Here is a 14,842-nt window from a genome sequence, read left to right as displayed (position 1 = left end):
CACATTTCAGGCAAAACGTCTTAAGTGATGGAAATATCATATTACCTCATAATGACGATGTATCACGCAAGGTATCCCAAACGTGTATTAATGATATTATTATTAGTAGTATTTAATTTGGGGATGGGTTAATTTCATCCTACAGCTCTTTAGAACAAATAAATAAATATATTAATATGCATGCCCCGAATAAAACAATGACATTTCATTATGAGATTCTTATTTTTTTGCAATCAAAATTTTTACATATATGTTATTTAGGGGTGTTCTGTTATGTTGATGAGAAATTGGTAGTGTGAATTGATCCACGTTACACCATATCAATTCACACAATATCACACAGTCCATAGCGTGAATAGATTGTGTGGACCGGATCAGTTCACACCCATAGTGGTGTTCTGTAGACATCACACTTTTTGAGTTCATGTATTTCATATACATTTTATGGGGGATTTACATAGTCGGTCATAAATATCTAACTTTTACATTTCATATGGTAAATGAATTAAAAAAAGCATCAATATATAGACAACAATTGCATTTTTTAAATAATTAAAAAATATTATTTTAAATATTAAAAAATAAAAACTAATATTTTAAATATTATTTTATTAATAAAAATATTAAAAAAGAATATTTAAATAATAAAAAAATAATTGAGAAGGAGAACCGTTGGACTTGTGCTAGAATTAACATTAAGAAATTTTGTTTTATTGATAAAATATTAAAAATTTAAAATTTAAAAATTATTAAACAGTACAATGTATTTAGCCATCAAAATCTTAACCTGTAATTGCCAATACATGGACGCGGTTGAAAGTAACCCAGAGTTTCAGTTAAAAACAAAAAGGTGGAAGGGGGTATGGATTTGAACAGTTTTCACAAATTCAAATTGATGCCCCACAGAGAAGAGACCATATGTTGGTAAGAGTGTTTGGAATGTCTTTTATTAGTAGAGATCCCAACTCCACATAATGTGCCCCGTAGGGGGCCCACATGCACATCTGCTTGCATTGAGAATATCTTTCATGCTTGTGGGTATGTGTAAGCTGTAAAACGGGCCAAGCTGGGCCGGCATGGTATGGCTCACATGTGGCCTGTGGGTTGTTCTGGCCTATGCTTTTCTCCCTTGAGATATTTTGGGGGGTCGGCTTGGTACAGTCCATGGCCCAAGCCCATATGAACCCATGCCGTGCCACAGGCCAGACTGATCCGTGGCCCAAGCCTTAGATCAGGTTAGGCCGTGGATCAGGCCAAAATTATTTATCTAAAAATATTAAAAAAATCTTAAAATCTTTATTTTATATAAATTTTGATATATATAATTATTTATGACAGCACGACTCATGAATCATCATAACGGGCTGGACCGACTTGAAATCGTGTCAGACTGTATTAGGCCACGGGCGGCATAATATACACATCTCAGCGAACATTTGGAATATCTCCCGATGATAGATGTTCCTAATACACAGTTAACTGTGGGGCACAGATGTGAATTCTTAACTTCCATTTTTTGCTTTCGAAATAAAAAAACTGCCATATTAACAAAAGCAAAATCAATCATATCGTGGAATACCCCACCCCACCCGGCCACCCCCTCCCCTCCCAGGATTTCGAATTTTACATTTTAGAAAACAGCGCAGGCTCGTTTTTTATTGCATTTCCTTTAATTAACTTATTCCCGCGGACAAGGTGGGATCCATGAAAAGCAAGAAAAAGTTTGGACATATCTTTCAAGTGTCCTTTTGCATCAGCTAGCTCTTTGTTGTCGAGAGAGAGAGAGAGATTTTCGGAGTTCTCAATTCCACCTCATTTAGGTAAGCGTTTCCTTTTTACCGTGGTAGGTGAGATGGTAAACTGCAAATCCACCTACAAATACAAATATAACACTGTGAAGGCGATAAATTTACTATCCACAACAATCCCACAAAATCCGAATATACTATAAGACATTGAAAACCAACCAAATAGACTTGGAGAAATTAATTGTACAGACATGATTTTCAAAATCAAATTACAGAGGAAAGCTAATAATAAAGCTATAAAATATTATAGAAAACATCTTTTCTACTGTTTATGATCCAACTAGACTGGTATGTGCATCAGCGTGTATAAAATGCCCCCCTCCCCCCTGCTTTCAGTCTAAAACCCAGAAAACCAACAAAGTTTCAGAGAGGCGAATTTGTATAGTGCGCGCCTCTGTGTGTGTGTGTTGTCTGTGTTTGTATGCATGCGTCTGGGCGGGTAAGTGCTCGTCAGTGGTCACGAAGATATACAGAGATAGAAAGAGAGAGACAGTGAGAGGAAGAGGGGAAAGGAGAATAAGAATTCATGGAATCCTCTCTGCAGCAGCCGCTGCCCATGATTCTATTTTTTGTGCTTTCACTATTATTCTTGCTGGGTTTGTTTGTTCGGTTACGGCGTAAGCCGTATCCTCCGGGGCCCAAAGGGCTGCCGGTGGTCGGAAACATGAACATGATGGACCAACTGAGTCACCGGGGGCTTGCCAAGCTAGCGAAGGAATATGGTGGCCTCGTTCATCTGAGACTCGGATTCCTACACATGGTGGTCGTGTCCAACCCAGAGATGGCTCGTCAGGTTCTTCAAGTACAAGACAACATCTTTTCCAACCGTCCGGCCAATATGGCCATAAGGTATCTGACGTACGACCGGGCGGATATGGCTTTCGCTCACTACGGACCCTTCTGGCGTCAGATGCGCAAGATCTGTGTCATGAAGGTGTTCAGCCGAAAGCGGGCGGAGTCGTGGAGCTCCGTACGTGACGAAGTTGACTCCATCGTTCGAGCCGTGGCTGCCAAAGCCGGGTCGCCAGTCAACCTGGGCGGGCTGGTGTTCCAACTCACGATGAACGTAACCTACCGAGCCGCGTTTGGGTCGGACATATGTGAAGGCCAAGAGAAGTTCGTCGCAATATTGCAAGAGTTCTCGAAGCTCTTCGGGGCCTTCAACCTCGTTGACTTCATCCCTTGGCTCAACTGGTTCGACCCTCAGGGATTCAACAAGAGACTCGCCAGGGCTAGACGGTCCCTCGACGTCTTCATCGACAAAATCATCGACGCTCACTTGGCGAAGAGGAAGAACAAGAAGTCCGACAATACAGAAGAAGATAACGATATGGTAGATGATCTACTCGCCTTTTACGATGAAGAAGCCAAGAAAGGCGAATCAGACGACTTACAAGGATCCATCAAAATGACCAGAGACAACATTAAGGCCATCATCATGGTATGTTAATTAAAAGAAAATCGATTGCCGAATAAGTTTTTCCGTTGTCATAGTGAACCTATTATTTTAGGAATAATCTACACTCTTGTTTCTTCTCTGGATCTCCTTGTTTCTGTTCTTCTTCTTCTTCTTAATTATTATTATTATTATTATTATTTTAATACAACAGGATGTGATGTTCGGTGGTACTGAAACCGTTGCGTCTGCAATCGAGTGGGCCATGGCTGAGATGATGAAAAGCACAGAGGATCTGAAGAGGGTACAACAAGAGCTTGCCGACGTCGTGGGTCTGGACCGAATAGTTCAGGAGTCGGATTTCGACAAACTAACGTTCCTTAAGTGTGTAATAAAAGAGACACTCCGGCTTCACCCACCCATCCCACTCCTCCTCCACGAGACGGCGGAGGATGCCGAGGTCGCCGGCTACGCCATCCCGAAGAAATCTCGGGTGGTAATCAATGCGTGGGCGGTCAACCGAGACCCCGGATCCTGGGACCAACCGGAAACATTTAAGCCATCGAGGTTTCTGGAGCAGGGAGCACCAGATTTCAAAGGAAGCAACTTTGAGTTCATACCGTTCGGCTCTGGTCGGCGTTCTTGCCCAGGTATGCAACTGGGACTCTACGCGTTAGAGTTAACCATGGCTCACCTCCTCCATTGCTTTACGTGGGAGTTATCAGATGGGATGAAACCCAGTGAGCTCGACATGAACGATGTCTTCGGACTCACCGCTCCCAGAGCGGAACGACTCGTCGCCGTACCAACTCCTCGCTTGCAGTGTCCCCTGTTCTGAGCGAGTTCTGATTTCAGACACCCAACTCCGATTATTTACGTGATTACGTCTCATTTTCTCCATATATAAAATACCTAAAATATTCTACTTTCCTTGTTTTTTCTTTCCTTTACCTTTTTTTTTTTTTTTTTTTTTTTCTTTTGCGAAGAAAACCAAGAATAAGCCAGCAACAAATTGTATTCTTTGTGCAGTGGCGGGTTGCACAAACAAAACAAGATCACTAAGATGAGACCTTTCGAGACGTAAAAATGGAGAAAAAGTAAAGAAAAAAAAGGAAACCCGAAGAAGGAAAAGGTCGTCATTGTTCTTATTATCTGTATATAGAATATTCTCTGTTGTTCAAGTGTTCAGAGAGTGAGTTTTTATTTTATTTTTCTTTTTGGTGACTTGACAAAGAAAATAAAGAAATTATATATTTATGGTTTTGTTCATTTTTGCTTTCTGGCAATAAGATGGGATGGGCTTCTAAGTTTGTGGGCCGCGGGGGAATTACAGATAAGGTTGGAGTTGCTTGCGGCAGATATAAACTATTATGTAGATTGTGTTTTGTGGTGGGCTTTTTTTTTTATGAAAACGATAGGGAAAGAAAAATCAGTTTCTTAATTGTCAATGAGAATTTTTGAAAAAAGTTGTGATTGAGAAAGTACGAGTTTAGTGGAAGGCAATAACAAAGTGCAGCGCATCCAGAATCGTCTCTCCCCGCGAGATTTTGGGCTTTGACGACATGATTTGGACTCAATTGGGTCAGATGTCAACACCCATTACCATCCAGACTCGTCTCTAAACCTTCGCATGGAGTGGCAAATATGTCCTTTAAAGCATTAAAAATATTGGAGTTCACTAGCGTAAATATTGGCGTTGGAATTTACAGTAAAAATTAAAGACCTCTTAGCTTAGGTTGTATTTAGTTTGAAAGAAAAATATAGGAAAAGGTAGGAAAAAGATAAGGAAAGTTATAGAATTTCGTGCCAAACACAACCTTAGTGGTCGTTTGGGGGTGCCTATTAGATAAATAAATGCTTATAGGATAAGTGTTTATTAGGTGCTCATGAGTCATGAGTTATTATGAGCAGTTGTTGAAATGGTGATAAAAGTGCGTCTTTTAAATGGGGTGGTATAGGTATTTTGAATATTACATGGCAGTTCAAAAATGTTCCAGAAATGAAATAAGTAGTTTTTCAAAAAGTATTTAAAAAAAAAAATAAAATTTTGAGCTTATTCGAAATGGGCTAATTTCCAGAAAAAAAAGCACTTGTTCAGGCTTATTCATATAGCTTATTGGTGTGGCCCTAGCCTAAAATAAGCACTTATTACAGTAAATACTTAAAATTGAGCACTCCCAAATGAGGGCTTAGTAGGGGTGATCATGGTTCAGTTAACCGAACTATGGGGTATTTTTTGGAACCGAACTGGTATTTACCATTTTTTGGAAAATCGGTAACCAGAACCGAACCGAAGCCAGTCGGTTAATCAATTGACTAGTTCGGTAACCGTCAATTCGGTTTGTCGGTTTTTTTGTTTTTTATTTTTTACAATATATATTATAAAGTATATATAAATATATAATAAAAAATTAAAAATATATAAAATATTATATTTTAAATAATAAATAATAAATAATATATTATAAATATAAATTTATATATAATGCATATTTATTAATTTATAATATATAAAATATATAATATACATAAAAATGTCATAAATATATATAAAGTATATAGAAATATATGTATATTGGTTGGTTTGGTTAACCGCTAGTTTTCTATATTGATTAACTAAAACCGAACCGGTACCTTTGATTTTTTAAAAACACTGAATGGTCGGTTCGGTTAACTGATTTTTTGGTTCAGTTTTAATCAGTTTTTTTGATCGATTCGGTTTTTCAGTTTTTTTTTAGCTCACCCCTAGGGCTTAGTGGGTGTAGTGATAATTAATGTTTATGCTCAGTTTGGAAAGATTACAAAAATAAAAGAAAAAACATGTATTTTGTATTTTTAAGACTCAATTTGGAAGGAGTATAAATACAAATATGTAAGGCTTAGTTTGGAAAGAGTACAAATGCAAATATGTATAATGAAAATATACACAAACTAATACACCATACAAGGTTTTGCACTCTACATATTTGCATTTGTACTCCTTCCAAACTGAGCCTTAGGCTGCATTTGGTTGCAATGCAAATAAATTTGTATTGATGCAAAATTATCAAAGTGTAAATGAGTTGAGTGTAAATTCTGACCTATTTTTGTTTAAAATTTTATCTTATTAATTAAGACATGAAGCAGAAAAAGTAAAACCCAAAGCAAAATTAAACAAGAATTTACATTTTTTTCATTTGCACTCCTATGCATTTGTACTAGTACAAATAAAATTGCACTGCAACCAAACACAAACTTATGGTTTTGGTTTATGAAAACAAAAATAGTTTCCCTAGCAATTACAGACTTCTCCTATTGCTAAATCACAATTCAAATACGAAAAAATTAGGAATTTTTTTTTGAAATGAAACCTTTTATTTATTTATTTATTTTGAAAGCTCGTAGGCATATTCATTGCATTGAATCTTTCAAAAGCATAGGTAATAGAAATTGAGGAGCAACCGACCATGTCCATGGTCTAAAAATAGTAACAGCAAAGTTAGTGAATTGGTTAGCAACATCATTCTATGTATTATGAACCAAGGTTTTGAAAACCAAGCCAGAAACAGAACCAGCCAAGGCACCGTTTTTTGGTTTGATGGTTCAACTGTCTAGGTCAAACGTCCAACCTATGACATCATAAATAAATTAAAAATAAAAAAAATAATTATAAATAATAAAAAATACCATAATCAACATAGCATGATACATATACTCCATTGCAAGCCTAAACTTAGAATCTGTAAGTCTCAATGCACTAACAAGAAGTGATATGAAACTTACAATCATTTTGCATTGTTTTTAAAATACAAAGTCTAGCACTATTTTTATTACTTCCTTCCCCTTTGCATCTATTTCATATCTAGAGTCATTAAAACTCTGATTAGTCACCAAACTTTGCAAATCATGCATATGCTTCAAAGTGCTATCCAATGCAATGAAATTGGTTACAAAGTGAGTGGTTCCAAGATGTACTATCTCAGTTCAACCAAGTCTCTTCCTTAGCATTGATAGTACAAAAGTATGATTATAGACAAACTTTTATAATTTTATATGCATTTTGTGTTAGACAGTGTATGCCCTTAGTTCCAATTAGATTGATGTACATAAGCATTTGTTTGTAAATGAATAAAGTACATTATTGTTTCATGTTAATATTGGCATGATTTAGTGTATTAGCTCTTAAACTAGACACTTAGGAGACTTGTGTTGTTTAGAATGTTCTTAACCATTGGATAGACTTGAGAAATTTATCCTAACAAGGATGACACTGGTGTGCTGCCAAGGAGTTGGAGCAACTTGTTTCATTGCTAGAAAGTTACACACAACCCCAAACTTGATTATGGTACTACACTAGGTGTTGGATCATGCTGTCTTTGATATGCTAACCAGTGAGATCCATCAATGGTCAACTATATAGGTATGCTGGGGCAGTCCAAGAATTCACATAAGTGGGTGATCATAGTGATAGGATCGGCCCCTTTGTCAAACAAAGTGAATATCATGCTTTACACTCTCTCTGATGGAAACCTAAATTGCTGGCAGTGGATTTTACTTATAATTGAAATCTGGTTTTGTAAAATGTATTTATATGTTATATACTTCTATTTAATGGAAAAAGGTTTGTAAAATGTTTTAATTCCGGGATCCATCCGAGCAAAGAGTGTGACATTACACCTTATAGTTAGGGGAGAGGTCCTCCCCTGCCAGGCAGTGTTTTGATCATTATGGGTTGAGAAGTTAAGTGTAAGAAACCATTATAAAGCTGATTACCTAATGGGCTTTGTCTTATATGAGTCCATTATTCTTGGGTTTTCATAGGGTGGTTGAATTTAATGATCATTTAAGTGTAAATGTTGGGCTCAAACTCAAATGCCAATTAGATTAGGGGGTTCATTGGCCTAAGTAGTCAATTCGAACTAGCCTCTTTCAAGGGTAGGGCTGAACCGATGTGGACTTGTGTGAGATCATTGTGGGGTCCCATGCCATATAATAAATATCAAGCCCAAAGTGGCCATGCAACACCTATGGATGTGAGCCTTTGAAGAAAATGGGCCAAAGGCCCATTCCAAATTATATTAGTTAAGCTGTCAAGTTGTCATATTATTTGGGTAAAAAATGGGCATGGTTCTAGGTATGGAACACCTATTTTCTTAAGAGAATAATGCCTATCTCTTAAAAGAATCTAGATCCAAATCAAAAATCAGATTTGGATAATCTCCTAATTAGATTAGGAGAGTGCTCCATATAAGGGGGTTAAGAGGAAGAGGGCAAATGTGACTTGTTCTCTTCACTCTCTTTCTCTTTCCTCTTCTCTCTTCTCTCCTAGAAACCCTATCACAACCAAGGCTTTTCAAGAACTTATTTTTATCAGTTTTTCCTCTATGTTTTTGCAAGGAAAACGTTGGGAAAATCAAACTCACACATCCCATTTGATCCAAGCAAGTTGGATAGTAGTTTTGCTGAAAACAGTGTTACTAAACTGACTTCTCCCATACAGTATGCCATTTTTAGTTGGAGGCTGGTTTTGGGACTAATATTGGGTGTGAACTTCTACCTTGGGATCTGTGCTTATGGTTTATGTATCAGGTATAATTTCCTTTTTTATTTGGTTACAAATATAGTCCGATTCAATGCAAGATCTATTCAGAAAAATGTAGTTTTTCAAAATACTAGGAAATTGATTCCTAGAAGGGTTAGAAACTTTTTGAAATTTCACCCAAACAACTAGCATGGTTCAACCATCCATAAGATGAATTCTAACCCTTCCAACACATTGAACCACATTTGCAACATAATCCACTTCCCTGATTTCCTTCAACATCAAGTTCATACAATGTGTTGCACAAGGTGACCATTATATCCATGGAAATTCTACTTCCTACAATCTTCCAACAGTTATATAATTTGCAACATTGATAGTGACTATTTGAACAATATTTTTTAATTTTATCCAATCAATAACTTTTTTAAACAAAAAAAAAAACAAATTCTCTACACTCTTCACAGTTTCAGAAGCATCTACAAACTTCACAAATGTAGTTCCTATAGTATAATACACTAAAAAATTAATCAATGTCCAGTTACGTGTATTTGTCCAACCATCAGCTATTATAGTGCATCCAAATTCAATCCATTTCTTATGGAGTTTATCAATAAACATCTAAACCTCATAAACCAAATCCTTTAACAAATTGGTCCTACAATTATGATATGAAGGAGCTTTGTACCCTGGACTGGTAGTAGAAAATGCATCTAACATGGGCTAAAAATATCTTGAACGCAAAGCATTGAAGGGAATACAAGCGTCACACAACAACTTCATAACAACATGATCCACATGACTAATTGCTCCCTTAGATGCCAATACACTCTTAATACTAGGTTGTGCACCTGGAGTGCTATGTACCAAGTGGATCTACTTCCCTAATCTCAACATCATCATCATTATTTCCACACTATGTTCTAGTGTCATCAACAAAATTCATAGGTTATTTTTCACTTTTTTTTCTTTCATTAATTTCATTCAATATTTACCCTATTTTGTATTTTACATCATAGGGTACTTTATGACAAACTGCAATGTCACCTTTCCTTTCGGTAGGATGTTGTTTCATACTATTAATCCCTTCCCCTTTAAACGTCTTTTGATAATAAAGACATGTCATTGACTTTGTTGCATTGAGAGGGTCAACTTTAAGGGAAACATGATCTCATGTAGGATCAGATCGATTAGTATTTGTAGTTGGGGGTTCCACCCAAGGTTCAATGTATCGAAAATGCTAAGTGTATCGAAAAGGCAATTTTAAGAGACATATCGGGATACACCTTGGATATGCATGCGTATCGGAGAAAAACCATGTATATGTTTGGCATCAATGTTGTAGTTGCAGCACTGTTTACTGAGAAAGCGATGGCTGCTGATGTGTGGCTTGGAGCATCGTTTTCTCAAAAAACGATGCCTTTTCTTTGTTTGGAATCATTGCTGCCATGTAGGATGTTTTCTGGAGCAACAACTTTTTCTGCTTGGTACCAATGCTCCAGGAAACGTTTTTTGCACTTCTACCCATTATCCACTGCCACATCACTACCCTATTGGCAGCAACGAGTTGCAGCTCCAAGAAATGCCAAATTTGGCATTGCTCCAAGCCATGCCTTCCCGATTTTCAAGGCGTGTTGGAGCACTGTTTTCTATGGAAAAATGGTTCTAAATAGATGGTTGTTTTCTACATCACTATTTTTTCCTACATAGCGCTGATGTGGTGCCATTTTCTAGAGCAACAACAACGGTTCCAAACAGACGCTAAGATACACATAGATATGCTTGAAAACACTATAAATACTTTAATAAATCATAAAAATACATCAACAACACTAGGATTTCATTAAAAATCCTATGCTTAACTATAATTTATAAATTATAATTCTTAAGTTTTAATGTTTTGTGGGATGAGAAGAACCCAACTCTCCTATCCAACCATAAAACATGCATTGGCACAACTTCTATGTGAAAATATAATTAATAATTATTTATTATTGATTTCCAAAAATTATAAAAAATAAATAAACATTATATAATATATTCAAAAATAGTTATTAAAGAAGAAATTTTAATTGCTTTGTGGATATGATAGATCATCCATATAATTATAATATATTCAATCATTATGATCAAATGATAAAATTTAATTAATTAATTAATTATTTTTTAACTATAAAAAAATAAAAAATAATTATTAAAGAAGAAATTTCAATTGGTCTATGGATATGATAAATCATCCATAGAATTATAATATATTTAATTGTTGTGATCAAATGATAAAATATATTTGATTATTATTTTTTAACTCTAATAATATAAAAAATCAAAAACATATTAAAGAATAAATTTCAATTGCTCTGTGGATATGATAGATAAATCCATAGATCTAAAACATATTTAGTCTTAATAGGTACAGAAAAAACTTACTTTTTAAAATTTTTTGTTAATTTATATTTCCCCAAATATCTTCATCTTATCTATAGTTCAAGATCAACTTATTCCTAATCAAATTAGGAGTACCCTGATCCAAATCTTTATTTGGATTTGGACTCTTTAAGTGGATAAGAGTTATCCTCTTATCCTTATCTGTTGATCCAAACCCAGATCCCCCTATTTAACGAACCTAATTAACCCATTTCAAAATGGGCTTTAGGCCCATTAAGCTTTCAGGCTCACTTCCCTTTAATGTTGACTAGCTTGGCTCTATTTGTATGGCGTGGGACCCTAACATTGATCTACACATCAACCACATGGGTTCAGCCTAGCCTCTGTTACAAGGCCTAGCCGAATTCACTGCTAAATACAGTGAACCCCTAAGTCCATAACTATGGGCTCTTAATGGACCCAACATTTACACTAAATGGTTCTTGGATGCAGCCACCTTATGAAAACCTAAGAACAGTGGGCAGATGCAAGATTAGCCCATCAGGTATTACCCTCAATGGTCTTACACTTAACCTCTCAGCCCATAATGATCAAACACTGCCCAACAAGAGAGGACCTCTCCCTCGGCTGCAAGGTACAGTGTTGCACTCTCTACTCACATGGATCCTGAGAATTAAAACCTTTTGCAAACAATTTGTGAAACCATAATATATAAGTATATCTCTATATAAATATATTTTGCAAAACCAAATTTCAAACAAATTTGAAATCCACTGCCGTAGTTTAGGTTTCCATCAGAGAGAATGCATTTTCCCGATCATTCACTTTGTTCGACAAAGGGGCTGATCCTGTCACTATGATCACCCACTCAGATGAATTCTCGGACTGTCCTAACATACCCAGGTTTTGACCCCCTCTAAGGATCTCACCGATTGGTACATTAAAGACAACATAATCCGACACCTAGTGCAGTATCATAATCGAGTCTAGGGGTCAGGTGTAACATTCCAGTTTTGCCAATCTATCTCCAAGGTCCGGGGCAATACTGGAATTTTGATCCGGTTCAGGGTTTCGAGAAAACCCACCTACATGTACCTTTGGTTTCACCCTAGTAGCTGTGACAAGCCACCCCGACCGACTTGGCAGTATATCAGTGTCAACCTTGGTAGGATAAATCTCCCCAAATCTATCTAATAGTTGTGAAGATTCTAAACTAACATGAGTCTCATATGTGTCCAGTTTAAGGGTATTACACAGAAACGCACCACAATAACATGAATCAAATATGTACTTTATTCATTTACAATAAATGTCATAATGTATATCATGTTGATTGGAGGTAAGGGCATACAATATCTAACAGCAAGAGGCTACGATTTTAAAGTTCTGGTTGTAATGGGACTTAAGTTGCGATCTTAACAAAGGTATGGTTCTGGGTGAAGCTTTAAGTGCGACTTTAGAATGGGAATGCCTTTGGGTGATTGCATTGGAAAGGTCTATCACACCTAGCCTTATTGAGGTGCAACTTTGAATCGAAATCTAACAACTTTAAACCCTTAAATCTTCACAACGCGCAATAGAAGAAGCATGAAATTGAACATAAATAAGACCTTGTAAAGGTCTTGATAACTCCCCAACGGAGTTGCTAGCTGTGAGCTCCAGGAAGCTCATGGTTAGCTCAAAGAGATTGAGTCGCCACCCATTGTTTAGAAGAAATGAGCCCTCATTTTTAGATTTGAAAAATGGTTTACTTGCCTTGATAGTGACTCTGTTCTCCATGGAAATGGCATACAACCGAGAGATTTTGGGTCCCAAGGATTGGAAGTGGGAAGGTATTAGACACCCCTCTCTCCAAGCTACTATAGAAGCCCATTATGAGAGTTGTTCAGGCTTAGTTTCTTTTAGAGGAAAACAAAAATGGTTGCAGGAATCTCTTCAATCTAGAGGAACATGCTTTCAACTTCTCCTAAAACTAATTTTAAGTGATGTGTGTCATAAACTGTACAAGTCATATCAGAAACATAATGTACAAAATTTAAATCAGATTAACAATGACAAATAGTTCCTAATATTGTTGTGATAAAATCCCCGACAACGGCGCCAAAAACTTGATGCGTATTGCTTACACTAGCAAGTGCACTAACCGATCAAGTAATACAATGATGAGTAAAGTATCATTCCCACGAGGATTTATCCAACAACTACTAGTAATGAATCAGCCATTTCTTATATGATAAACCAAATTATTAAACAAAACAAAATCCTAATTTCTAACTAGCAAGCTATCCTAATCAGTTCGGATCAAACCACCTTCACGCAATGAGAAGCAAAGCTATATGTTAACACTAGCAGATTCGGTCCAGCAATTAAATCATTAGGGTATTCAATTTAATTGGGATTCAGCCATAGTTTGGTGAAACCCTAATGGCATGAGGAGCCTCTCTCGAGCACAGCTCACCCTATCTATGGGTGAAAATTCTTATATCTCTATCAAGAATTTAATCCCCATGGATGCATTAAGAACAACAAATTCGAAGAGCATCAATTCAGATTTGAATGAACACCAACCAAATCATACAAATTATCTCTAAGATGTATTAGATTTGGTTTCTTAATTAGCAGATCTGATTACCTAAATTCTTTCTCAAGCAATTCAAGCAATCCAAGAACTAAGAACAATTTGGCCAAGATTATTCTAGCAATTGAAACCCTAATCAAGAAACACCAAGAATGAATCCAATCAATCAAATAACCCTAGAGAACTAATTATAGATCTAAATCATCACTAAACATGGTTCGAATACTAGCAAGAAAGAAAGATTAATTGACAAAATTTCAGGAAACCCTAACTGAATTCGGTTAGCAATTGCGCAGAACCAAAGAAGAAGACAACCTAGAGTTCTTGCTTCAATCTTCGATCTCTTTGATGTGATTCTCCTCCAATTCACATTCAGCAACCTCCTTCTTCCTCTAGCTCTTCTATTCTCTCTTTTCTCGCGCATTTCTTCTCCAATTCTCCTTTTGGGGGTTCGAACCCTTTTCTCCCCTTTTTCCTCTCCTTTTATACCCTTCTCTTCAGCCCTCTCTCTTCTAAAAGGTAGCCGCCTTTAGGAGCTTCCCCTTGGGCTGCAACTTCGGCTATAATTGGGCCTCCCACTTGGTGGGCCAAAAGGTCTCCCTTGGAGAGTTTCGGCTGGGCTCTCTCCTTGGTGTCCCCCATAGAGTGTAGCATGGGGCTTTTCTTCTTCATGGGCCGAAAGTGCCTCCTTATGATTCTAGGCTGGGTCTTTCTTCTAGATGGGCCAAATTGCCTCCCTATTCGCCCTCTCAACATGGCTTTATGCTATTTTCTCCCTAAGCTGTTCCACACTCTTGATTTCCTGAAATCATTCTCAATTAGGGTAAGAAATCATGAAAATTATCATCAAAACCATGCATACAACAATAGAAATGATGTGTAGCCTACGCACACATCAGTAACTAAGTTATTGTTTTCCAAGTCTAGGGATGTTGTTTGAATGGACGTTGATGTTGATTTCAAGGTTATTATTTGTCTTATAGATTGTATCAAAGGAGGGTATTTCGGGTTTTGGAAAGTCTCAATTTGATTTGGTTGTGTTTCTATTTTTTTGGGTATAAGAGGAAGGTACGAAGAGGTTGGTGAAGGGACCAGGCAAAAATTTGGTGCTAACAATAGTGTATGCCTTTAGCTCCAATCAAATTGATGTACAG

General features: G+C 36.7%; 1 protein-coding gene across 1 annotated transcript; it reads left to right on the top strand.

The window, feature by feature from the left end:
• Nucleotides 1–2,075: 2,075 nt before the first annotated feature.
• LOC104602031 (cytochrome P450 84A1-like) lies at nt 2,076–4,473 on the top strand. Its single transcript, XM_010265571.3, has 2 exons — nt 2,076–3,249; nt 3,419–4,473. The coding sequence occupies exons 1-2, from the start codon at nt 2,335–2,337 to the stop codon at nt 4,040–4,042; spliced, it is 1,539 nt and encodes a 512-aa protein (XP_010263873.1). The 5' UTR covers nt 2,076–2,334; the 3' UTR covers nt 4,043–4,473.
• The last annotated feature ends 10,369 nt before the right edge of the window (nt 4,474–14,842 follow it).

Source organism: Nelumbo nucifera, chromosome 6, assembly GCF_055504915.1.
Source record: "Nelumbo nucifera cultivar China Antique chromosome 6, China Antique-T2T, whole genome shotgun sequence".
NCBI lineage: Eukaryota > Viridiplantae > Streptophyta > Magnoliopsida > Proteales > Nelumbonaceae > Nelumbo > Nelumbo nucifera.
Note: the sequence above shows the minus strand (reverse complement) of the source record. Positions and strands in the feature narration are given on the sequence as shown.